General features: G+C 32.6%; 1 protein-coding gene across 1 annotated transcript in view; it reads left to right on the top strand.

The window, feature by feature from the left end:
- LOC143389920 (A-kinase anchor protein 9-like) overlaps positions 1-25,088 on the top strand; it is a 56,826-nt gene that overhangs the window by 26,270 nt on the left and 5,468 nt on the right. The window contains exons 9-12 of the mRNA XM_077108437.1: positions 2,177-4,537; positions 11,941-12,151; positions 13,858-14,035; positions 24,238-24,337. Coding sequence (XP_076964552.1) covers positions 2,177-4,537; positions 11,941-12,151; positions 13,858-14,035; positions 24,238-24,337 — 2,850 coding nt within the window. The remainder of the gene's footprint in view (positions 1-2,176; positions 4,538-11,940; positions 12,152-13,857; positions 14,036-24,237; positions 24,338-25,088) is intronic.

Here is a 25,088-nt window from a genome sequence, read left to right as displayed (position 1 = left end):
GTTAGTTATTTATTAATCATATTAGGTGCTGGACAGTGTTGAATTAAGTTATTTTCTTTTATGAGGAGTGTTCCTTTCATCTTATAGAAAATCAGGAAATAAAATTATAACAGATTTTTATATCAATGTTAACATTTTTCAAAACTAGTTATTATTTAACAGTTTAGCTAAAATTGACCATCATGAACTGATTTTACTTTTAAAAAAAAATTTTTAGTTGTAGATGGACACGATATCTTTATGTATTCATTTATTTTTATGTAGTGCTGAGAATTGAACCCAGTGCCTCATGTGTGTGAGGCAAACACTACCTCTGAGACCCAGCCCCAGTGCTGATTTTACATTTTATATAGGTTCCAAATGATTTATAAATTTCTTTCTAGTATATGAATATATTTGTATAAAGCTCAGTAAAAATAAAATACCTTAATTATTTTATTTTAACCTCAAACACGTTCTGGGAGATAGAGGAAATTTATCTTTATTGTACAGATAGAAATACCAGGATTAATAGATTACACTAATTTACTAATGTTGCATTCTAGTGTAGAAATTAAGAAGGCTCAGCACTTGGTAATAACATATGGTGTAATTGGAAAAGGAATATGTGACACTAAGACAACAGCTCATAGTCTCACTCAAGAGGCTGCACAAGATAACCTTGGTTTATGTAGTGCAAAATTTGGCCTTTATTTGTTAGGCTCAGAAGTTATATTTTTTTTCTTGAGCTATATCAGAGGTGAATTAGTTCAAGAGGTTAATGTTTAAGTCTAAATATAAGACTGTGAATTTACAATGAGAAATAATTATCACAAACTTCAGATTTTAAGCTCATTGGATTTTATTATTTTTCTATGGACAGATGAATTTTAAAAGCCAGGTAATAATTTAAAAAGTTGTTTATTAAGTATTAGATGAAAGGGTGTTGGAGGAATCAGATGTTCAGTGGCATGAAGTTGAGATAACCTGTTACATCCATCTCAGAGTAGTAATGTTCATGTCTGTAGACTAAACTTCTTAAATGCTCCTTGCTGTAACTCCCAACATTGTTTTCTGCATTCAGTATGGTTTTTCGAGAGGGATCAGACTTCTCAAAGGTTGACGGTGCATTGGTCTTCTTCCAAGAACTATACTCAATTGATCAATGCCTACATTTTCTTAGTACATTCATTCAAGGCACCTAGAAGTCCTGTTTGGCAAGGACTCGTGTCTCCTTAAGATAACTTTACTTCCTTACCTATATTTTCATCAGTTATATGGATTTCACTTATTTCCTTGGCTTTGGGACTACAGCTCTTAACTGTTTAATGAATATGCGTTAATATGTCTTGTCTTAGCCTAATCTCCAGTTCCAAAATTGAGTCCCCAGATAGGAACTGGGGAAAATTATCTGATGGTCTTTTATCTTTCTGTTTGAACTGTGGGTCTAAGCCCAAGTTGGTATGCCGTAAACATACAGTAGTGGTCTTAGGTGTCACTTGATGTTCAGTCACTTAAGCATTGCATATCCCTAAATTTCTGATTCACTTAAAACCCCAGGAATGAAGTTAAGGAAGACTTAAAGGAATCCACTTTAGTTCTTGTTGTTTTTCTCATTTTATAGCACTTGTCCATGAAATACCTTCAAATCACTAGAATCCAAGGGAGGACCTATATTTATTTTTTTTGTTTCTTCTGGAATCCAGGGGAGGACCGGTTTTTATATTTTTGTGTCTTCTGAGAGTGTCTAGAGAGTATGTAGTACTATAACTAGCCATCAGAAATACTTAATATTTAGAATGTTGACCAGTTAATAAGAAAAATGAAAATGTGATAGTTTATATAGATATTTTAGTCAGACTGGTTTTTGTTTTGTTTTGCTTTTTTGGTGGTGCTAGAGATCAAACCCAAGGACTCACACATGCTAGGCAAATTAGATTGCATTTTTAAATTTAAATATTTAATCACAGCACAATGTAAGAGAAATTTCTTCCCAAGAAGGGTAAAACTGTTATATTGTTTGTTCATATATACTGTCAGGTAGATAAGTCCTAGGTCTCCTTGTACTGGGAAAAACAGGGGGGCAGGCCCAACAGTTCCTTTTTATAGAATTTTATAAAAAGGAGACACACCCATAAGAAGTTGCCAGAAGCTAAAAATGTCATTCTTATATTTTCATTTTCTTTTCTTTCTAAAGGAACAAGATGAAGTAGAAAAGTCAAATAAAAAAGAATTACAAGAAAAGGATGCAATCATCCAGGCGTTAAATATAAGAATAATAGAAGAAGAAAAAAAGAATCTTGAGCTAAAAGATCAAGTCACAGCCACTGAAAAATTAATGAGAGAATTACAAGAACAAATTGCAAGTATGAAATTAGAGCTGGCTAATTCTAAGCAAAAAGAAAGACAATGTTCTGAAGAAATAAAACAATTAATGGGTACAGTTGAAGACCTTCAGAAAAGACATCATTACACAGATAGCCAGTTTGAATCTGATGTGGTACAGAGAATGGTGGAACAAGAAATGCAGAAAAGATTAGAACAACTCCGAGCAGAGATGGATGAAATGTATGGGCAACAGATAGTACAGATGAAACAAGAGTTAATAAAGCAACACATGTCACAGATAGAGGAACTTAAAGCACAACACAAGGAAGAAATTGAGAGTGTTTTAAAATCACATTTAAATATTACAATTAATGAAGATCAAATAAAGTTAATGAACGTGGCAATAAATGAACTGAATATGAAATTACAAGATACTAATGCTCAAAAGGAAAAACTCCAAGAAGAACTAGGAATAGTTTCAGGAGAAAAATCTACTCTGCAGAGACAACTTGATGACCTTTTTGAAGAATTGAACTTTTTAAGGGACCAAATTCAGAGAGCTAGAATGATAATAGCTGAACAAGAAAGTCAACTGAATGAAGCACATAAGTCCCTTAGTACAGTGGAAGCTTTAAAAGCTGAGATTGTTCTGGCATCTGAATCTAGGAAAGAACTAGAGTTAAAACATGAAGCAGAAGTTACAAATTACAAGATAAAACTTGAAATGCTGGAAAAAGAAAAAAATGCTGTATTAGACAGAATGGCTGAATCACAAGAAGCTGAATTAGAGAGGCTGAGAACACAGCTCCTATTTAGTCATGAAGAAGAACTTTCGAAACTAAAAGATGATTTAGAAGTTGAACATCGAATAAATATTGAAAAACTTAAAGATAGCTTAGGCATTCACTATAAACAGCAGATAGATGGCTTACAAAATGAAATGAGTCAAAAGATAGAAATAATGCAATTTGAAAAAGATAATTTGATAACTAAGCAGAATCAGTTGGTTTTGGAAATTTCAAAACTAAAAGATTTACAGAAGTCCATCATGGATTCAAAATCAGAAGAAATGACCCTTCAGATGCATGAACTCCAAGAGGAAATCGAAATATTAAGACAAGAAAAAAAAGAAAAAGGTACGCTTGAACAAGAAGTTCAGGAATTACAACTTAAAATTGAATTATTGGAGAAACAAATAAAGGAAAAAGAGGATGACCTTAAAGAAAAGTTTTCACAACTTGAAGAAGAAAATAGCATTCTTAAAAATGAGAAAAAAGCTTTTGAGGACATGTTGAAAATTTATGTTCCTGCTGAACAAGAAGAAAAATTGATTTTCATTGACTCCAGCAAGTCCATATCCAAAGATTGCAGCTGGCAAAAAGAAATGGAAATGCTTACAAAAGAGAATGAGGCCCTCAAGAAACAGTGTATTCAGCTAAATGAAGAAATTGAAAAGCAAAGAAGTACATTTTCATTTGCTGAAAAAAATTTTGAAGTTAACTATCAAGAGTTACAGGAGGAGTATACTTGCCTTCTAAAGGTAAAAGATGATTTAGAAGACAGTAAAAACAAACAAGAATTAGAGTATAAAAGTAAACTTAAAGCACTTAATGAAGAGCTTCATTTACAAAGAATAAATCCAGCTACAATCAAAGTGAAAAGTGCCATGCTTGATACTGACAAAGCATTTGTCACAGAGCCATTAGAAATCTGTGAAGTTGTTGAGAAAGATACAACAGAACTTATGGAAAAACTTGAGGTAATCAAGCGAGAAAAGCTAGAATTGTCAGAGAAACTGTCTGATCTCTCTGAACAATTAAAACAGAAACATGGTGAGGTTAATTTTCTCAGTGAAGAAGTCAAATCTTTAAAGCAAGAAAAAGAGAAAATCCTATTGAAGTGTCAAGAGCTAGAACTCCTAATTAACCATCATAGAGCAGAAAATATAAACATATGTGATGTTCATTTAAGTTCTTTACAAGATGGGATAGTAACTATTATAAGCAAGGATTCTCAAGGATCATTATCTAATGTAGGTGAAGATTTTGGAGAAGAATCAAAAACAGTAGTGGAAGAGAAAATTTCTTTTGAAAATGTGGCTATTAGAAGAGAAAGCAAGCAAGAACAGTTATTTTCACCATCAGTAACAAATGAGTCCTCACCTGGGACAGATCAATCAAGTGAAAACGATAAACTCCATCAGGAACTTTATGTACTTAAATCAGAACAGGTATGTTTACTTATTTACATATGGTATAGCACAGTGAAAATGTACATTTCATGCTAAAAAGAGTTTTCACCTTCTTAAAACAAATTTATAAAAGAAAATGAAAGTGAATTATGTAATTCTCATTTGGATCTATCATTTATCATTTAATTTTCCTATTTTTTTCTTAAACTGTTTTTCTTTTAGCTAATCTATTATGTATTCTGCTCAGAAATTAAAGCAATATTTTCTTTGTAAAGACAATAGTTTAAATAATATTGTTTAGAATCTCAACTTTACAAAAGTTATTGATTTTATAACTTAGTATTTTGTTGCAATTTCAAAGATTTTTAGAGTTTTTATTTCATACTGGTCTTTTTCAAGGTTCCACAATTGTAAACAAACTCTTTTGAGTGTTTTAAAACCTTATGCAGTTGTTCAATAGTTATAAATTCTTTTTCCTTTGTGCAAGAAAAACACTTAAGCCCTAGAGTTTTTTGAGTCTTATACCTGAGGCGGAAAAAAAATAGTATTAATTCTCTGTACAGCTAAAGAAATAAAACACATAAAAAATAATAGGTTATTTCCTTTTATGTCAGCTATTCATATTAGAAATAACAGAAAAGTCTGATGTGTATCTTCAGTATGATAATGTTAAATAAACTTTTTATAATTAAAAACAACTTTTAGCTGTAGATGGACATTTTACCTTTATTTTATTTTTTTATAATATGGTGCTGAGGATTTAACCCAGTGCTTCACACATGCTAGTCAAGCTCTCTACCACTGAGCCACAACTGTAGCCTGCTAAATAAACGTGTGTGTTTCTAAAACTTAGGTAATAAATATCTTTTGCAGATATAAGAGTTTAGTTTTGAAAGAGAGAAGAAGTTAAGGAGTATATATTTCAGTGAGGAAGACAGGTAATAAATGAGAAAATAAGACAGAAATATTGTTAACAGTCTATGAAGAAATAAAACACGATATCGTGATAAAATAAAACAGGGAAGCTCACAAAAAAAATTGAGAATGATGGGTGGGGGTGGGTGGTGGTCTGGAGATTGGAGGAATTAACACTTGAACTGAGATTCGAATGAGAGAGAAGAGGCTGCATTATGGAAATTAGAGCAGTTGTACCATGAGTAAATTTGAGGAACCGAATTGAAGGCCTATGTAGTTGAGTTTGGAAAGAGTTTGAAGAAGGAAGAAACTCAATCATAGGGAGCCTTATAGACTTTGTAAGTTTAGATTTTTATCCCTAAGTACAATAGGAAGTCATCGGAAAGTTTTCTGTTTTTATTTCTAATGACATGTTCATGTTGATGATCTTATCAAATGTGGTCATACTTTACGTTTTTAATAACTTGAATAGACCCAAGAAATTCAAATTGCTTAACTACTATTGCTATGTTAAATATTGCAAATTGTTTTTAAAACTATAAATGGTGGTAATTACTCCTAAAAAATGTCAGGCATAATTTAAATTTTATTAAAAAGCATTATTCGAAGAAGACCTGAATTTGAAGCACATTTGTCAAATTGGTGAAATTTTCTTAATAGGAATTTTGTTTCTGTATTGAAGATACTTGCAATGGTATTTAGATACTCTCTCCTTGAAATTAACTAAACAAAGTGAAGAAAAGCAAGTCTGTAAATTGCTCCCATTTATCATTATTAAAATAAACCCCATCATTGATACAGAGGGGGGAGTAAGGTATTTATGCAGGTGGAGGGAAGCTCACAGAAGAAATTGAGCGGTGACTTACATAGTGATACTGTTTACTTGTCTGAAATACTGCAGAGGCAACAAAATACTCCTACTCTCAGTATTAAACTTAGTAATTAGAGCAGATATATCTCGCTGAAACCAAAATAAATGTGGCTGTTAAAAATTTTTAACTGGCCAGCTGCAGTGGCAAACGCCTATAATCCCAGCTGAGGGAGGCTGAGGCAGGAGGCTAGTGAGTTCAAAGCCATCCTCAGCAACAGTGCGGCAGTAAGCAACTCAGTGAGACCCTCTCTCTAAATAAAATACAAAATAAGGATGAGATGTGGTTCAGTGGTCGAGTGCCCTGAGTTCAATCCCCAGTACCAAAAAAGAAAAAAGAAAAAGAAAAAAATAATTTTTTAACTGAAAAGAAAGAAATGAATAGTTTTGGAGTATAATTCCATATTATCAAAGAGTCTTTTCAACATTGGGGTGCAAGAAATAAGGAGTGACAGGAACATTATAGATATTGGCTAGTTATTGATGCTGAGAGAAGCCATAAATTCAAGTGTGTGTGTGTTTAAAATTGGAGGTAATTATTGGTATTGGAAGAGATACTGAGCTTAGAAACATCTACTGGAACTTAGAAACCTCAAGAGAAACCATAATATCAGTTCTGTGAGTGAAGAGACACTACTATATAGGCTATATAGACAGCTACTATATCCCTAGTACCTAAAATAATGTTTTGCACATGATCAGCAGTTAATAATGTTTTACAAATGGATGAATGAGGGGTGAATAGGGGAAATAAACAAAGCCGCTTTATCAAGAATCAGCTGTGAATCAGGATAGGCCTTCATGTTAGAATGAAAATCAGAATAGCTTTTGTCGCTTGCTATTTAGCATTGTTCTATAAGCCCTAACCATTCCAAAGATAAAAAGATACATGGCATAAATAGAAGTAGATAATTCACAGGTGTAATTAAGAAATTGAGAAAAATAATCTAAGCAAAGAAACCAAAAAACCTAATGTAAAATAAATGTCAAAATTAGCCAAAAATGTGTAAGACCAATATAAATAAAATTAGAATACTATCAATTTAATAAATGAGATATTGAAATGAGTTAAGTATTAAACAGCATAGAAAAGTGTCAAGAATATCCACATTCAAAGGAAGTAGAAGGAAGGAAATAAAGAGCAAAAATAAGAGAACTTGTAATAAACAAGTGGGAAAATTTTTCAAGAACTTTGGAGGTTTATTATTTGAAAAGATTATTTACAGGTATTAGATCTACGAAAATATGACCAAGGGGGGAAAAACACATAAGCAAAATCAAGAATGAAATAAGGACATAAGTACAGGTACCACAAGAAATTTTAAAAGTCATAAAAAATGCTACAGTTAATCTCTGCCAATAGATTTGAAAATATAAGCAAACTCTAGATGGTGTTCTGGAAGAATATAAACTACCAGAACTAATGCAAATAGAAATGGATAAGTTCAAATAACCATTAAATAGAAATGAATAAGTCAGTAATCATTAAAGAGTTGAAGTAGTGGTCAGAAGTTTTCCCTTTTGCCTCATCTCAAACCAAAATGCTAGACTTAAGACCATTTTACAAGTAATTGTTATTAACTCTCCAAGCACAAAAGTGTAATTGTCCACTAAAGTAGGATTAAAGAGAGAATGGAAAAACAAAGGAAAGAAGAAAAACTGAAGAAAGAAAAACCACCCAGTTCACCTTAGAAGGCCAATATTAATATGAAGTCCTGATAGGAATTGTAAAGAAAATAAAATTGTAGAGTAATCTAACTTGTAAGTGTAGTTGCAGAAATTACAAATAAAATATTAGCAAGTTATACCAAGAGTGGACAAATAGTTAAACATTTGAAAAAAGAATCTGTGACTGTAATCTCTACATTTTTATGTAGCAAGACAAAATCCATGATTATTTTAGTGCATCTCAGAAAAAAATACATAAAAAAAATTGACAACCCATTTATAAGTTAAAAAAAAAAGCTTTAGGAAATCAGGAATAGCACGGAAATTTTCTAGTCATGATGCTGATTTTCATCAAAATGTTGACAGATTATATTTCTGATGGTGAAATTTAGAAGCATTTCCATTAGAATCAAGTATAGGACTAGGATACATACCCATTGTCAACATTACTATTGCAACATGGTTTTGTAGTTCTTAGTGAATGCTTCTCCAGTTCTTGCAATATGACAAGAATAGGAAATGAGAAAAAAATTTGAAAAGATCAGGCAAAACTTTAAACCCAAGATAATAAGATGTTTTGAGTTTTTGTTAAGAAAGTTATAAAATATTGAAGACACAAAGACCTGACTGTGTGCTAATACATATCATATACATAATGGAAAGATACAAAGAAAAATATCAGTTCTCTCCTAATTAATAGTTCTAGTCAAAATTACAATAAGGTTTCTTAATGAATGTGGAATACTGATTCTAAAATTGATATAGAAGAGTAAATAGCCAAGAATACTCAAGACAATCTTAAAAAGTATGTATTTGTTATCAAAACTTATTACAAAATCATTATAAACAATATGGTTTAATGCCAGGATGGTTAAGTAGATCAGTAGAATATAATGAAAAGCCCAGAACAGATCTGTATCTTGTAAAAATTTAGCAAGAAGGCCCTACAAGTCAATGAATCACTTAGTGAATCTCTACTACATTCCAGGCACTGTTCAAGTCATTCATAATTTAACAGTGAATGAAAATGGTCAAGGAAGAATAAAGTTTACTTTTTAGGCTTTAAATGAACATTAGAAAATACAGACAAATATTTCTGGTGGTCTTAAGTGCTATGAATAAAATTACAGTATGAAAAAAAGATCTCCCTAAGTGTAGGGCTTTTTTTGCATAGGGTAGGTCAAGGAAGACTATTTGGTGAGATGATATTTGAGCAGAGACAGAGGAAATCAAAAAATAAACCAAATTAGCAGAAGCTTAGAGTATTCAAAATTGTTTGGGAGGAAAAAAACAAAATTGTTTTGAGCACAATTGACTTTTGATACTAGAGGTTAGAAGTTAGGGAATTAGATCATTGTCACTTTAGGGGAAAAAATCAGGTTGGTTAAAAATGTACACATAAGAAGAAAATAGAATCTTAAGATAGGGAAAACTTTTAATAAAGACAAAGCATGGGAAAACATTTAAAATTTTTTTTAAATTTTTTTAAAATTTTTATTGTATCTTTTAAAAACAATGATGTAAAACAGATTTGAGGACTGGGACTAGATATTTGCCATGAATGTAAGTTGCAAACAAAAGCTATCAAGAATATAGAAAGAACAATTAATGTAACAAGAGGTCCAAAAACAAAATAATAATGGGCAAAAGATGTGAAAGACATGTGCCTGAATAGGAAATCAAAGTATCTAATAAACATGAAAATATTCTTTCAACCTTACTATTCAGTGTAAAAATAAAATAACATTTTATACCCATTTAGGTTGGTGAAGTTAGTCTGATATAAAGAATGGTGAGGATGTGAGTATATAAGTACTCAACCTTCTGGTAGCATTGTAAATTAGTACTGTTATATAAAAATAATTTGATCAAATCTAGCACAGTTAAAAATGCACTATCTGTGACCTAGCAGTTATATTTCTAAGTAGTTCTCAAAGTGGGGTTCCTGACCAGAAGCACAGCATTACTTGGTAACGGGTTAGAATTCAAAGCTCTTTGACCTCTCCTGAATCAGAAATTGTGGGGATGGGGTTAGGTTCCTAAAGTAACCTGTTTTAATAAGCATTCCAAGTGATTCTGATGCATGTTACATTTGAGAACCACTAATTAGAAAGAAATTAGCACATTTATCCAAAAATTAGGAATAAACCAATTTATCTCCTGAAAGGAAATGGACAAATTTTGGTATAGTCATAATACCACAGTTAAAATGAATTAACCTGTTGCCTTCATGCTGTTTATTTTTTGTTTGTTTGTGGTACTGGACTTTAAACCCCCCATTACCTACATGGAATAATACCAGAGACATATTGAATGAGAAAATAAATTTGTAAAATTAATATCATTTGTGTAAGTCCATAAAAATACAAAATATACAGTGCATTGAGAATGCAAAATGTATTGTAATGAGAAGTGATAATGTAAGAATTGGACTGGATTTGTACCAAACTATGATTATGGTTGCCTGTGAGAAAGGAGTGATGAGAACATATAAGTTTATGGGGAGTACAGGGAATGAAAAATATAGAGAAAATGTTATAGTACTTGTTAATTTGGGTTTTGAGTTTATTGCTTGCATTTTTCCATATTTAAAATAATATTTTAAATCCAGGCATGGTGGTGCATGCCTGTAATTCCAGCTATTTGGGAGGCTAAGGCAGAGGAGGGTTCTAAGTTCAAGACCAACCTTGGCAACTTGTTGAGACCTTGCCTCAAAAAGGGCTGGGGTTGGGATTGTGGGTCAGTGGCAGAGCGTTTGTCTCACATATGTGAAGCACTGGGTTCAATCCTCAGTACCACATAAAAATGAAAATATTGAAAAAAAAAGGGGCTGGAAATGTAGCTCACAGGTAGAGAGCACCCCTGGGTTCAATTCCCAGTGCCATGAAAATAAAAAATTATTTGAAAATAAAAAGAAAGATAAGGAAGAGCCAAGACAACATGAGAGAAATTGGTATGAAAATTTGTTCTCCTGGTCTCCTTGGCTAACTACTCTTACACAGCTGTAGCCGATCCATTGCTGTTAGTCCTCTTAGGGTTTTTAATTGGACCCTGCATCTTTAACTGTTTATTTAATAAGATATATAAAACAAAAAATACATTCTGTAAAACTGATGGTCCTCCATACTCACTACAGTAGCTGTAAACCAATGATGATTAATTAATGATTTGATTAGTTCCATAAAACCAGTGGGGAATGTTATAGGCCAGGCTATATAAGCAATGACCAAACAGACTTCATTTTACCATGAGACTCCATATTACGTAAGAAGAGCTTCTCCCATAGGAAAGTCCCATCACTGTACCACATTACTAATTGCCTAGCATAGCCTACTTGCAATACAGAATAGCAATTCTTGCACAATGTAAAATTGTTCTCTTTGGTTCCCACTTTCCTTGGGCAGTGTACCTTTCTGGGGAATAATTGATTAGATGTTAGTAGCCATTCTTTAATTTGTATTCAACTAGGGTCACTTTGATCCATTTCTCTTTTGATTACGATTATGAAAAAATCCCAGGAGAAATGAATGAAATGAAAATTTGATTAAGACATTGCATTGTTTCGCTAATGGCTTTATTCAGCTTCTGTACTACTTCTTGCTTGCTTGCTTGCTGGTTGCAAAGTCAATCTGGATGTGGTTTTCGCCTTTAAATATCCTAAAATGTTGAGGCTCTAGGCTGTTTCCTGCAGAGACAACTTGTTCCTGTAGGGAGAATTCCCAGACAGTCAGAATAAAGACTCTCCAATATGGACAAATCATAAGCTATACCAAATATCAGAATTTGCTCTAAAATTGAGGTAATGATACTACTCTCCTTGAAAAAAGAAGTAGCTAAGTATAATTGAATGAAGAATGAAGAAAAAATGTCATTGGTTCTCTTATGAAGTTTTAAACTATAAATTATTTCTCCTCTTGTTTTAGTATATGCAAAAAGCAAATTATTTTATAGTAAATTATTTTACATTTTTCTAATATATATTCACTTTCAGAATGATTTAAGGCTACAGATGGAAGCTCAGTGCATATGCCTTTCAGTGGTTTATTCAGCTGACGTGGATCAGGTTCGTGAATATATGGAAAATGAAAAAGATAAAGCTCTTTGCAATCTTAAAGAGGAGCTTATTTCTACTCAAGAGGAAAAGATCAAAGAGCTTCAGAAAATATACCAGTTAGAACTACAGAATGTAAAAACACAAACAGGTAAATAATTTCTGACTTATAATTACCATAAAGCATCACTTAGATTCCACCATTTCATAATTCTGTCCTTAGAACTCACAGGGGAAGGTGACTTGTGTATCTAAGCCCTAGTCTTATTTGTTCATATAAACATTGGATATTCATTCAAGTGCTAGAGAAAACTAAAATTACTGAGTCGTTTTCCCATAGGAAATTATAATCCATTGGGAAAGCATATATAAAATACACTGAAAATTTCTGAAATGTAAAGAATGGAGGGAGAAAAAAGAGTTTTGTCTTTCCTGGGGAGATGAGTAGGATGAGGGTATGGGTAGGAGTAACTGGGTTGGAAATTTGGGGAAGGCTATGGAGTCTTAAGCATTGAGCTCTATCTAAGATTGCATCCTTTTGGGAGAAATGGGAGTTCAGGTTGTGTTAGCTAGATAAAACTGGAGAGATTGGAAGGAGCTTGATCAGGAAATGTTTTATGTACTCTGATGAAACATGTGTATGTTTTATGCTATTGGTGATAAGACCTACAGCAGGATTTTAAATAGTGGGAGTAACAATAAGATTTTTATTTTAAGTTGATACCATTAGGATCAGTTGGAAGGGATGAAATTATTGATGGGAAGACCAGCCAGATTGAATTGAGTATGATAGAAAGTTAAGTTCAACACTTAAGAGTTAGGCTCTAGTTTGTCGTTAATGTTAGCAGAAATTAAGAATGATACCCAAGTTTCTAGTTGAAGAAATTAGAGTATGATTCTAGTCATAGAAAGGAACCAATTTGTGAAAAAAATAATAATTCAGTTTTAAATATATTGAGTTAAGAGTAGAATACTTATTGACTTTGAAAAAATATATAGGAGTTAGTTGAAAATAGAAGTCTGAAACCTGGGAGAAAAATTTAAGTATGAGGTAAAGATTTATAATCAGCATGAATGTCAAGGACAAGAGGTCAAGGACAAGAATGAGTTATCAGGGGAAACTAGAGAGTGAGTTAAAAGACCAAGATGGCATAATGGGAAGTAACAATGTTAAGGGACCATACAATGAACCATAAACAATTAGTCACAGTTAATGTTTTTCTTTCATGATTATTTGGCCAGTTAACTAGACTTCTTGTGTTCAAGGTATCTATAGGCCTTCACTTTTGCTTTTAGGAATGAGTTTTATTATTGTAATTGCTTTGGTGAACAGAATAGAATTTCAAGCATATCAGATAATACCATGCTTTTTCACTTCAGGGGTTCTTTGAATATAGTAATATTTTAAGTTTGTATTTTTTTAAATTGATATCTTCTTGAGGTAGTCTGTCCACTATTTCCCAAATTGCATGTTAACTAATGGCCCATTTAGTTGGCAAAAAAAGTTAGTTTAGTGATTAATTATCAGCATTTTTAAGAAATAAAAATAAAAGAGGAAAGTGAAAGGTGTTAATTACTCTCCTGTGGTCCCTTTTCAACACTTCTTTTGTTTCATGTTTCTGAATTGTTTTAAAGATATAAAATTGTTGAATTTAGAGATACTATACCATAAGGATAGGAGAAATGATCTTGAATCACACTGTTTTCTTGTTTTCATCAGTCAGCATGAGTCAAATTAAAACCTGAGTTTCACTCAAAACATTTTTCAAAGAATAAATATTTTTATACATTGAAATAAAATGATTGTTATTTCACTGAGAAGTTTGTATTGAAATGTGTATTGTCTTCTCTTCCTGTTATCTTCTCTGAAAGATACCAAAAAAATTAAACAACTTGAAGAACAAATTCAAGAATTAGAAAACTTCATATGCTTTTTGCGCAAACAATTGAAAGAAACTGAAGAAAATCATAGCGCAGAAATTTATTCTCTGCAGGAGAAGCTTCAAGCCATTAGTGAGACCACGGTGGACCCAAGGTATCTATTTACTTAAAACTTCATTCAGCAGTATTTGTAGCTTAGTAACAATGATAGTATCATCTGGAATGGTTATTTTAAGAATAAAATATAACTTTAACAAAGAGATAGGATGTAACATTTTTTAAGAAATAAGAGCAGGAGATAATTCTGTATTTGAAATGTGTGAAATAAATGTTGGTATAAACCAAAGACATTTTATTATAGGAATTTTACTTATACTTTTATAAAGATGTTATTATTAATCTATTTTCTGAATTAAAATAGGTCAGGTAGTAGACATTTACTTGTGTATTCTATGCCTAGGCTTTGATATGTTGATGTGGTGAGTACTTAAATAGTCTAAGTATGATCATTCCACTATGACTTGAATATACTCCATTTGATTGTCTAATGCTCAAATTCATCATGTCCCAAATAGAACCCTGATCTATGAGGAGAGAAGAAATGATCTTCAATTACCACTATGTATGTTTTCTTGGATCAGGATCTTCTAAAATTTGCTCCTTCTGTAGCCATCTTCATCCATCATGACTCCTTTCTGTCATAACTCTCTGCCATTCTATGGAAAAATCTTGTTTTTTTTTTTAACCTTCAAAGTACATCACAACTGTGCCACTCCTTACTGCTCCACTGGTCCCTGCCATTGTTTTGTGTTTCAACTGGATTACTCAACTTCTGTTTACAGTCTATTCTCTATATAGTCAACACAAGTGCCAGAACCTTTGCTTTTATAATTTCAGTTACATCATGTTACTCTAATCCTCTTCTGCTCTTTACAGTCTCACTAGTCCTGAGGACCATGACATCTTTGACTTTCATTTCCTACTGACTTTCTTATCACTTACTGTTCTCAAACCATATAATCCCATGGGGTTGGGGTTGGAGCTCAGCGGTAAAGGGCTTGCCTGGCTTGTGTGAGGTCCTGGGTTTAATTCTCAGCACCACATATAAATAAATAAAGTAAAGGTCCATTGACAACTAAAAACAGTTTTAAAATATTAAAAAAAAAACCTCATACATCCCCACTGTGATCCTCAATTATATCACATATCAGTACGCTTCTGCTTTAGGGATTGATTGGCTTTTTCTTCTACCTAGAATGATTATTCTCCTGGTATTTGTATGCCCATACCCTCATCTCTTTTGGATCTTTACTTAGATGTCATGTTCTTACATAAATTAAAATCGTCCCCAAAGAGTCTGTGTCTTACTTTTCTACTTCATTTTTTCTTAAAATTATTTGTTTTATATGTACGAATACATTATAATCATTGTGTGTGTGCATGTATATGTGTATATAAATAATGTATGTATGTAATTTATGTATCCAAATATATATAAATTTATAGGAAATATTGTTTCATTTTGTTTGTTTTCAATTAAGGAATTTAAGCCTTTTTAAAAAACATTTTTATTAGTTGTTATTTTATTTATTTATTTATTTACATGCAGTGCTAAGAATTGAACCCAGTGCCTCATACACACCAGGAAAGTACTTTACCACTGAGCCACAACCCCAGCCTAGGAATTTAAGCTTATCGTTGTCTATTTAAGTCACTGATGTATTCTAAATCCACATGATTTCTAAATACTAATCTTGCCTTATTGTTATTAGATTAGACATTTTAAGAAAACATTGTTACAAAGTAGTGAATGCTTATATAACAATACAGAATTCGGACATACATACCAAAAGATATGTGGGTAGATAAAGTTAAAATTAAACTGATTGTAAGTTAAAATTAAACTAACTGTAAGTTAAGAACCTTCTCTTTCCTGTTGCCACACTTCATTTCCAATATAAGCAATCATTGTTACTTTTGATATGTATTCTTTCAGACATTTTCCTATTTATATAGACATATATGTTAAAACAGGCTTTTAATGCAAGTGAGAATTTACAAGCTTTTTTAACTCAGTAATATATCTTAGGTATATCTTTATATATATACATACATACATGCACACACACATATATTATATATATATATAAATTTTTTTTTTGTATCAGGGATTGAATTCAGGGGCTCTTTACCATCAAGCCACATCCTCATCCTTCTTTTTTTTTCAGAACTACTGTTTTTATTTAAAATAACTCATGTTCAGATCTACCACATACCAGTTGGGTAATGTTAGACAAATCAATTTTAATGAACTATTATTTCTATATATGTAGTTTCAATAACTAATTATTATTTTTTAGTTCTAACATTTTTTTTTTCTTCTAACTAGTTATCTAAGACAGTAGGATGCATTTTGACATATCATACATAAATGAAGTATAACTTCTCATTCTTTGGTTGTGCATGATGTAGAATATGTGATGTAATCATATATGTACCTGGGGTAATAATTTCTGATTCATTCTACTATCCTTTCTTCCCTCATAACCCTCCCCTCCCCTCATTGCCCTTTGTCTAATCCAAAATATGTTTATTCTTCCCTACCCCCCCAACCCATTGTGAATTAGTATCTGCATATCAGACAAAATATTCAGTCTTTGGTTCTTTGGGATTGGCTTATTTAGCTTAGCATGATATTCTCCAGGTCCATCCATTTGCCACCAAATGCCATAATTTCATTCTTCTTTATGGCTGAGTAATATTTCATTGGGAAGATATATATCACACTTTCTTTATCCATTCATCTGTTGAAGGACACCTGGGTTGGTTCCGTAGTTTAGCTATTGTGAATTTAGCTGCTATAAACATGATGTGGCTGCATCACTGTATTATGCTGATTTAAAGCCCTTTGAGTATAAACCTAGGAGTGGGATAACTGGGTCAAATGGTGGTTCCATTCCACATTTTCTTATGAATCTCCATGCTGCTTTCTATAGTAGTTGCAACAATTTGCAGTCCCACCAGCAATGTATGAGTGTACCTTTACCCCCATATGCTTGCCAACATTTATTGTTGCATATTTTTTCTTTTTCTTTTTTTGTGGTGCTTAGTAATGAACTAGGGCCTTGGTCATGTGAGGCAAGCTGTCTACCAAGTGAGCTATGTCCCTAGGCCTATTGCTCGTATTCTTGATAGTTGCCATTCTAACTGGAGTGAGATAGAATCTCATTGGAGTTTTGATTTGCATTTCTCTAATTGCTAGAGATGTTGAATGTATTTTCACATATTTGTTGATCAATTGTATGTCTTCTGTGAAGTGTCTGTTCAGTTCCTTAGCCCATTTATTGATTGGTTTGTTTTTCTGGTGTTTTTATTGTTTTTTAATTTTTTTTTTAGTTGTTGATGAAACTTTATTTTTTAAATTTATTTATATGTGGGGCTGAGAATCAAACCCTAGGTCCCTCACGCATGCCAGGCAAGCACTCTACCACTGAGCCACAACCCCAGCCCCTGTTGTTAAGTTTCTTGAGTTTTTTATATATCCTGGGGATTAATGCTCTGAGGTGTATGTGTGGTAAAGGTTTTCTCCCATTCGGTAGGCACTCTTCATGTTATTGATTGTTTGATGTGAAGAACCATTTTAGTTTGAATCTTTTTATTGATTCTTGCTTATAGTTATTGTGCTCTAGAGATCTTGTTAAGGAGGTCAGTTCCTAAGCTGAGATGGTAGAGTTTGGACCTACTTTTTCTTCTGTTAAATGCATGGTCTCTGTTCTAGTGCCTAAATCCTTGATCCACTTTGAGTTGAGTTTTGTGCAAGATTAGAGATAGAGGTTTAATTTCATTTTGCTTCATGTGGATTTTCAGTTTTCCCAGCACCATTTGTTGAATAGGCTATCTTTTCTCCTGTGAGTATTTTTGTTACCTTTGTCTAGTATGAGATAACTGTATTTATATGGGTTTGTCTCTATGTCTTCTATTCTGTATCATTGGTCTATGTGTCTGTTTTGGTGCCAGTGTCATCCCATTGTTTTTTGTTGTTGTTGTTATGGCTCTGTAGTATAATTTAAGTTCTGGTATTATGATGCCTCTTGCTTCACTTTTCTTCCTAAGGATTGTTTTGGCTATTCTGGGTCTCTTTTTTCCAAACAAATTTTATGATTGCTTTTTCTAGTTTTACAAAGAATGTCATTGGAATTTTAATAGGAATTGCATTAAATCTATATAATGCTTTTGGTAGTATGGCCATTTTGACAATGTTAATTCTACCTATCCAAGAATATGGGAGATATTTCCATCTTCTAAGGTCTTCAATTTTTTTCTTTAGTTTTCTGTAGTTTTCACTGTAGAGGTCTTTCACCTCTTTTGTTAGATTGATTCCAAATATTCTATTTTATTTTTTTACGCTATTGTGAATGGGGTAGTTTTCCTAATTTCTTTTTCAGTGGCTTTATCACTGATATATAGGAATGCATTTGGTGTATAGTTGTTAATTTTATATCCTACTACTTTGCTGAATTTCATTCATTAATTCTAGAAGTTTTCTGGTGGATTTTTTAGGTCTTCTAAATATAGAATCATATTGTCAGCAAATAGTAATAATTTGAGTTCTTTTTCTATTCGTATCCCTTTAATTTCTTTCTTCTGTCTACTTGCCCTGGCTAGTTTCCAGGATTATATCAAATAAAAGTGGTAAAAAAGGGTATTCTTGTCTTACTACAGTTCGTAGATGGAATGCCTTCAGTTTTTCTCCATTTAGAATGATTTTGGTCTTGGGTTTAGCATGTATAGCTTTTACAGTGTTGAGATTTGTTTCTACTATCCCTAGTTTTTCTAGTATTTTAAACATTAAAGGGTGCTTTATTTTGTCAAATGCTTTTTGTGCTCCAATTGAAATGATCATATGATTCTTCTTGAAGTCTATTGATGTGATGAATTACATTTATTTATTTCTGTATGTTGAACCAACCTTGAATCCCACTTGAATATAATGCGCTATTGTTTTAGTCAGCTTTTTTATTTCTGTTACTAAAAGATCTGACCAGAACAATTTTAAGAGAGGAAAAGGACTCATGGTGTTATTTGAGGGCTCATCGTGTTTAGACGTCTTAGTCCATAGATGGCCAGCTCCATCCCTTGGGCTTTGAGGTAAGGCAGAACATCTGGAAGAAGAGTGTGACAGAGGGAAGGAGTTCACATAGTGATCAGGAAACAGAGCCAGAGACTTCACTCTCCAGATACAAAATATATACCCCATATAGAGACTCCACTCTCCATATAAAAAATGTATACTCCATTGCCATCCCCCCAATTCCCATCTCCTCCAGCCATACCCTGCCACTTCTTTTAATTCCTATCGGGGATTAATTCACTGATTAGGTTAGTCATTTCTCTTCTGAATCTTCTTGCATTGTCTTATGTGAACTTTTGGGGGATACTTCACAACCAAACCATAACAACTATATTTTTAATGTTTTTATATGTGAGTTGCCAGAATTGTATACAGAAGTTTTGCATCTATGTTCATTAGGGATATTGGTCTGAAGTTATCTTTCCTTGATGTGTCTTTGATTTTGATATCAGGTGATACTAGCTTCATAGAATGAGTTTGGAAGAGTTCCCTCCTTTTCTATTTCATGAAATAGTTTGAGGCTTATTGGTATTAATTCATCAAAGGTCTTGTAGTACTGGGTAAGAATCTTTTTCATCCTGGGCTTTACTTAAATGGTTGGCTTTTCATGCCTTCTTCTATTTTATTGCTTGAAATTGATCTGTTTAAATTGTGTATGTCCTCCTAATTCCATTTGGGTAGCTCATTTGTCTCTAGAAATTTGTTGATGTCTTTAAATTTTTCATTTTTATTGTAGTATAAATTTTCAAAATAGCTTCTGATTCTCTACTGTATTTCAACAGTATCTGTTGTAATATTTTTGTGATTATGAATTTTAATGATTTGAGTTTTCTGTCTTCATTAGCACGATTGAGTTTATCAATTTTATTTATTTTTTCAAAGACACAAATTTTTTTTGTTAATTTTTTAATTGTTCCGATTATTTCAATTTCATTTATTTCAGCTCTGAATTTAATTATTTCCTGTCTTCTACTGCTTTTGGTGTTGATTTGTTTTTCTTTTTCTAGGGCTTTGAGGTCTTATGTTAGGTCATTTACTCATTGACTTTCCATTCATTTAATGAATTTAGCTTAATAGTGTCCCAGAGATTTTGACAAGTTGTATTAGTTCTCATTTATCTCTGGTAAGTATTTTAAAAATTTCATCCCTGATTTCTTCTTATATCCATTGGTTAGTCTCTAGGTGTTGGAGTTTTTTTATTTTTTATTGTATCAATTATTTCTAATTTCATTCCATTATGATCTGATAGAATGCAGGGTATAATCTCTTTTTTATTTCATAATTGTTGCTTTATGGCATATTTTAGAGAAGAGTCTGTATGCTGCTGAGAAGAACATGTATTCGTTGATGGATATAATACTCTTTATATGTCTGTTAAGTATAAATTATTGACTATATTATTAAGTTCTATAGTTTTTTTGTTTAGTTTTTGTTTGACGATCTATCCAGTAGTGAGAAAGGTTTGTTAAAGTCACTCAGTATTATTGTATTATGGTTTATGTAATTCTTGAAATTGAGGCAGGGTTTGTTTGATATATGTATATGCTCCATTGTTTGGGGCATAAATATTTAATGTATTATGTCTTGTTGATGTATAATTCCCTTAAGCAGTATGAAATGTCTTCTTTGTCCCTTCTGATTAACTTTTGGCTTGAAGTACACTTTATCTGACATGGGGATAGAAACCCCTGTTTGTTTACTCAGTCCATGTGAGTGATATGTTTTTTCCCGTCCTTTCATTTTCACTGTGTGGATGTCTTTGCTTATGAGGTGAGTCTCTTGGAGACAACAGATTTTTGGGTTTTGTTTTTTTAATCGAATCTGCCAATCTATGTCTTTTGGGTTTATTAGTTTAGACCATTAACATTATTTTTGAGATATGATTTGTGTTCCCAGTCATTTTAGGTTATTTCTACTTTTTACTTTGAATTAATTTCTCCTTTGATTGATTATTCCTTTTGTATGGCTCCTCCCTTTGTTGATTTTTGACTTTTTTTTCCATCTTCATGGAATATTTTGTTGATAATGTTTTATAGCACAGATTTTCTAGTTATGAATTCTTTTAACTTTTTTTTATTATGGAAGGTTTTTATTTCATCTTTAAATCTGAAGTTTTATTTTGTTAGATATAAAATTCTTGGTTGGCATCCATCTTCTTCAGAACTAGGTATATATTATTCCAGGACCTCCTGGCTTTGAGGGTCTGGGTTGAAAAATCACCTGAGATCCTAATTAGTTTCCCTCTATATATAATCTGATATTTTTTTCTCTCATAGCCTTTAAAATTCAATCCTTATTTTCTATATTTGACCTTTTTTTAATGATGTGTCTTGATGTGGGTCTGTTGTGATCTTGTACATTTGAGGTCCTCTTGTATTTGATTTTCCATTTCATTCTTCAGATTTTGGAAATTTTTTCATATTATTTCATTGAAAAACTGGGCATTCCTTTGGTTTGTATCTCTATGCCTTCACCTATCCCGATAAATCTTAATTTGGTCTTTTCTTGTTATTTCATCATTCTTGGAAGTTCTGTTCATGGTTTCTTACCATTTTCCCTGTGTAGTCAACTTTATTTTCAAAATTATATATTTTGTCTTCATTGCCTGAGGTTCTATCTTCCAAATGGTCTAGTCTATTGATAATAATTTCCATTGAATTTTTAATTGGTTTATTGATTGTTTCATTTTGAGGATTTCTGGGGTTGTTGTTGTTGTAATTTTCTGAGAATCTCTGCCTCTGCAATGATCTTTTACCTCCTCAAATTTATCTCTGATTTTATTCCCTATATCATTCTTTATGTACCAGGTCAGTCTAATATGTACTTTCTAAATTCCTTTTCTTCATTTCTTTTACTGTGTTGTCTATGGGTTTAATTATTGGATCATCTTGGTTTTTTGGGGGCCACTTTGTTCCATTGTTTTCTCATGTTGTCCTTATGTCTGTCCTTCTAGCAGTGTGGATTTCAAGCAGTACAGTGTCTACCCTGTAGATTAATAGTGTCCCTGAAGATTTCTAGTACCTCGCCTTTGTGGAAGAGACAAATAATAACTGCACCCAATACAAATAATATACAGCCTTAAACCAAATAGCTCCTATTAAGGCATCCACAGTTTTATTCCATTAAATTGAAATGATGTGTTCAATTATTGTCTACAATATAAACATTAAGTTTGCAAAAAAGTTTACAGTTTCCATTGGTGGACAAAGAGAGAACAAAAGTCATGTAGGGTGTGATGTTTATGAGGAAGGATCAGAAAAGATAGAAGTTAAAAAATTATAGGAAGAATGAAGGGAGGACTTAATAGAGGTTGGGTGTTAGCAAGAGAAAAGTGAGAAAGAGAATACAAGGAAACAGATAAATGAGAGGGGAATATATATATAATTTTTTAAAAGAAAATAATAACAAAACTGTAATGTACTATTCAGATATCCCAGTCCTCAATAAAATGATCCATGAAAAATACTTGGTTTCAAAAATGGTAGACATGTGAGAGAAGAAAAAAAAGGAATCTGGATGAAAAATTGAACACTTTTTTCCATTGCAGTTCAAGTTTCTCAGCTTCTCTTCTGAGCAGTTAGGTTTGTTGTCTTGAATTTGATGCTAGCTCTACCCTCAGGGTAGTTAGGTTTGCTAGGGTGAGAGTGTTAGTCCTGGAAGCGGAACTACTAGAGCCAAGGTGTAGGCTTAGGTACGTTCCAATCTCTTCACTGCGTGCCTATTGGTCTGAAGATTTTAATTCATCACACCTCCAAGGCTCAGCAATTGTCTGTCCACATTGGAAGACCATACCTCGGGAATCTCCTTTAGGTTCTACACATGTGATGTAGGAATCTGTTCTTAGCCCACAACTTTGCCTGCAGACCCCATGAACCCTGGTCGTCATTTGGTCTCCAAAACTTGATCTCTTTCTTTGCCTGTCCTTTCAAATTCACAGTCAGGCACTTCTCTTCCAGCCAGTACTGCAAGCAGCTGATTGGACGGGGAGGGGAAAGCCAGGTGGGTTTCCTTGATCAGTATTCTCCTGTGTAAATGTCCCTCCATGCTTGATTTTCTCTGGTCACTTTGGAACACTCTCTATCACACAGCATGGGTGTGCCTTGCACATTTTTGGGGCCAGACTTCGATCTGCCAATAATTGACTCACCTAACTGCAGGCCCTCCAGCCACTGCTTCACAAGGGTTCTTTCTGCTGTCCTCCATGCATGCCGCCAAGAAAGCTGGTGGCTTCCCTCCTGTACACACATGCTGTGCAGCACAGCTTACTGATTTTTTTTGTTGTTGTTGTTGTTGTTTTTTGAGCAGTATCTCTGAGCTCTTAAGCTCTCCATACCGCAAAACACCTCTGTTTTCCTAGGACTGGGGGTTCCTTTATTGCTTTACTACATTCACATAGGGATTATTCTGGTTTGTACTTCCAGCTATTTTACAGCTCTGGAGCTGGGGATCTTTCCCCCTTATTTTATTATACAGGATCTCTTGAGTCCATGATCTGTTTTGAGTATCCAGTATTAAATTCCAGTTAAGTCCTTCCTAGTTCTGGACCATTCACCCATCTTATTGAAAAAAGTGACCTTTTTGCTTTTCTTGATTCACTCCACAGATCTGTCAGGGAAGCAAATACTTTATTCAGCCATCTTCCTGCATTTCCAACCTTTTTTTTTTTTTTTGAAAGAGAGTCTCACTAAATTGCTAAGGCTCATCCTGAATTTTTGATCCTCCTGCCTCAACCTCCCAAATTTCTGGAGTTGCAAGCACACACCACTGTACCTGGCTCTTTTAATATATTTAATCCAATATAATCTATTCTATATTATTATATGTTTTGTGTCTGTGTAATTTAGATATCCATGTAATATGAATAATATGTATCATATATCTTAGGTATATAAGTAGTGTGTAGTATCAGTGTATATAGTATGTTATGTACACTGTTGCTATATAAGTATATCTAAGATGTTATTTTTGAAAGAATTATTAAAAAAATTTTTTACATAATAATTTTTTTATCATACATTTATACTGAAATTCATTAAATGACATAATATTCATTGTTACTTTTAATTTGAAAACTTAGTCAAAAATATTTTAAGTTACAATACTTGTAACCCTGGGGGAACTATCATTTTTGTCTCCCCACTGCCTCAGTACACGTTATACATGGTAGAAACTTTGGATAAAACACACAACACTAATTTTTTTTATACTTTTTTATTTATATTTAGCTTCTCTGTTGATTCAGTGGTAATTAAAGAATCTGATGTACAGAAATCAGTAGTACATCCTGGAAGTTGTCTAAAAAAGAATATTGATCATGCAATAGAGGTATGTTATTTTTAATCTTCATTTTTAAACAGTTATGTACACTGATACTTTTTCTTACTATCAATTTTATGTCTTCAGTTTTGTAATTATGTAGTAAATATTTGGCTAAGATTAAGCATAAATCATGAGGATAATACCTTATTTAAAAGATCCAGAATGTCTATAGAAATATTTTTCATAGCATAGGAAAAACACAGAGAAAGTTAAATTTGAGAATTTTCCTCCCCTGTTACAGTTTAAATTTTTTCTTTGTAACATTTCTTTATGAACTGTGTAACAAATCAGCTTCAGTACCATGGCCAACATAGTCGTTTCTTCCCATTATGGAAGCGGAGGGTATCTTCAGAATGGTGTATAGGATTCCCTAAAATCCAAGGTGCTAGGGCTGGAATAATGGATCAGGCCACCTTCCAACAGAAATAATGATAGAAAAATGCTTTTTTAACCGTGCTTGCCACTGAACCACTCTCTGCCTGTCCTCGACATTGTATTATTCAAAACTTTTTTCAACCCCCAACTGCATCTTCATCTTCACTAAATAATTCTAAATTCTAGTAAAAATTAAAATCACTGACTATTGCCCATTCTCATTCTGGATATTAAGAAGAGATATGAGCCACACTCATCCCTTATTAAATGTCTGTTGGATGAAATTCAAATAATTGGTAAATAAACAAATACTTTCATGTTGACTGTATATCTACATTTCTAAAAGAAGATTTATTTTTTTAATTGATAAAAATAATTTGTA

This window comes from Callospermophilus lateralis, unplaced genomic scaffold (assembly GCF_048772815.1).
Source record: "Callospermophilus lateralis isolate mCalLat2 unplaced genomic scaffold, mCalLat2.hap1 Scaffold_74, whole genome shotgun sequence".
Classification (NCBI taxonomy): domain Eukaryota; kingdom Metazoa; phylum Chordata; class Mammalia; order Rodentia; family Sciuridae; genus Callospermophilus; species Callospermophilus lateralis.
The sequence above is the reverse complement of the archived record's forward strand: the minus strand, read 5'-3'. Positions and strand labels throughout refer to the sequence as shown.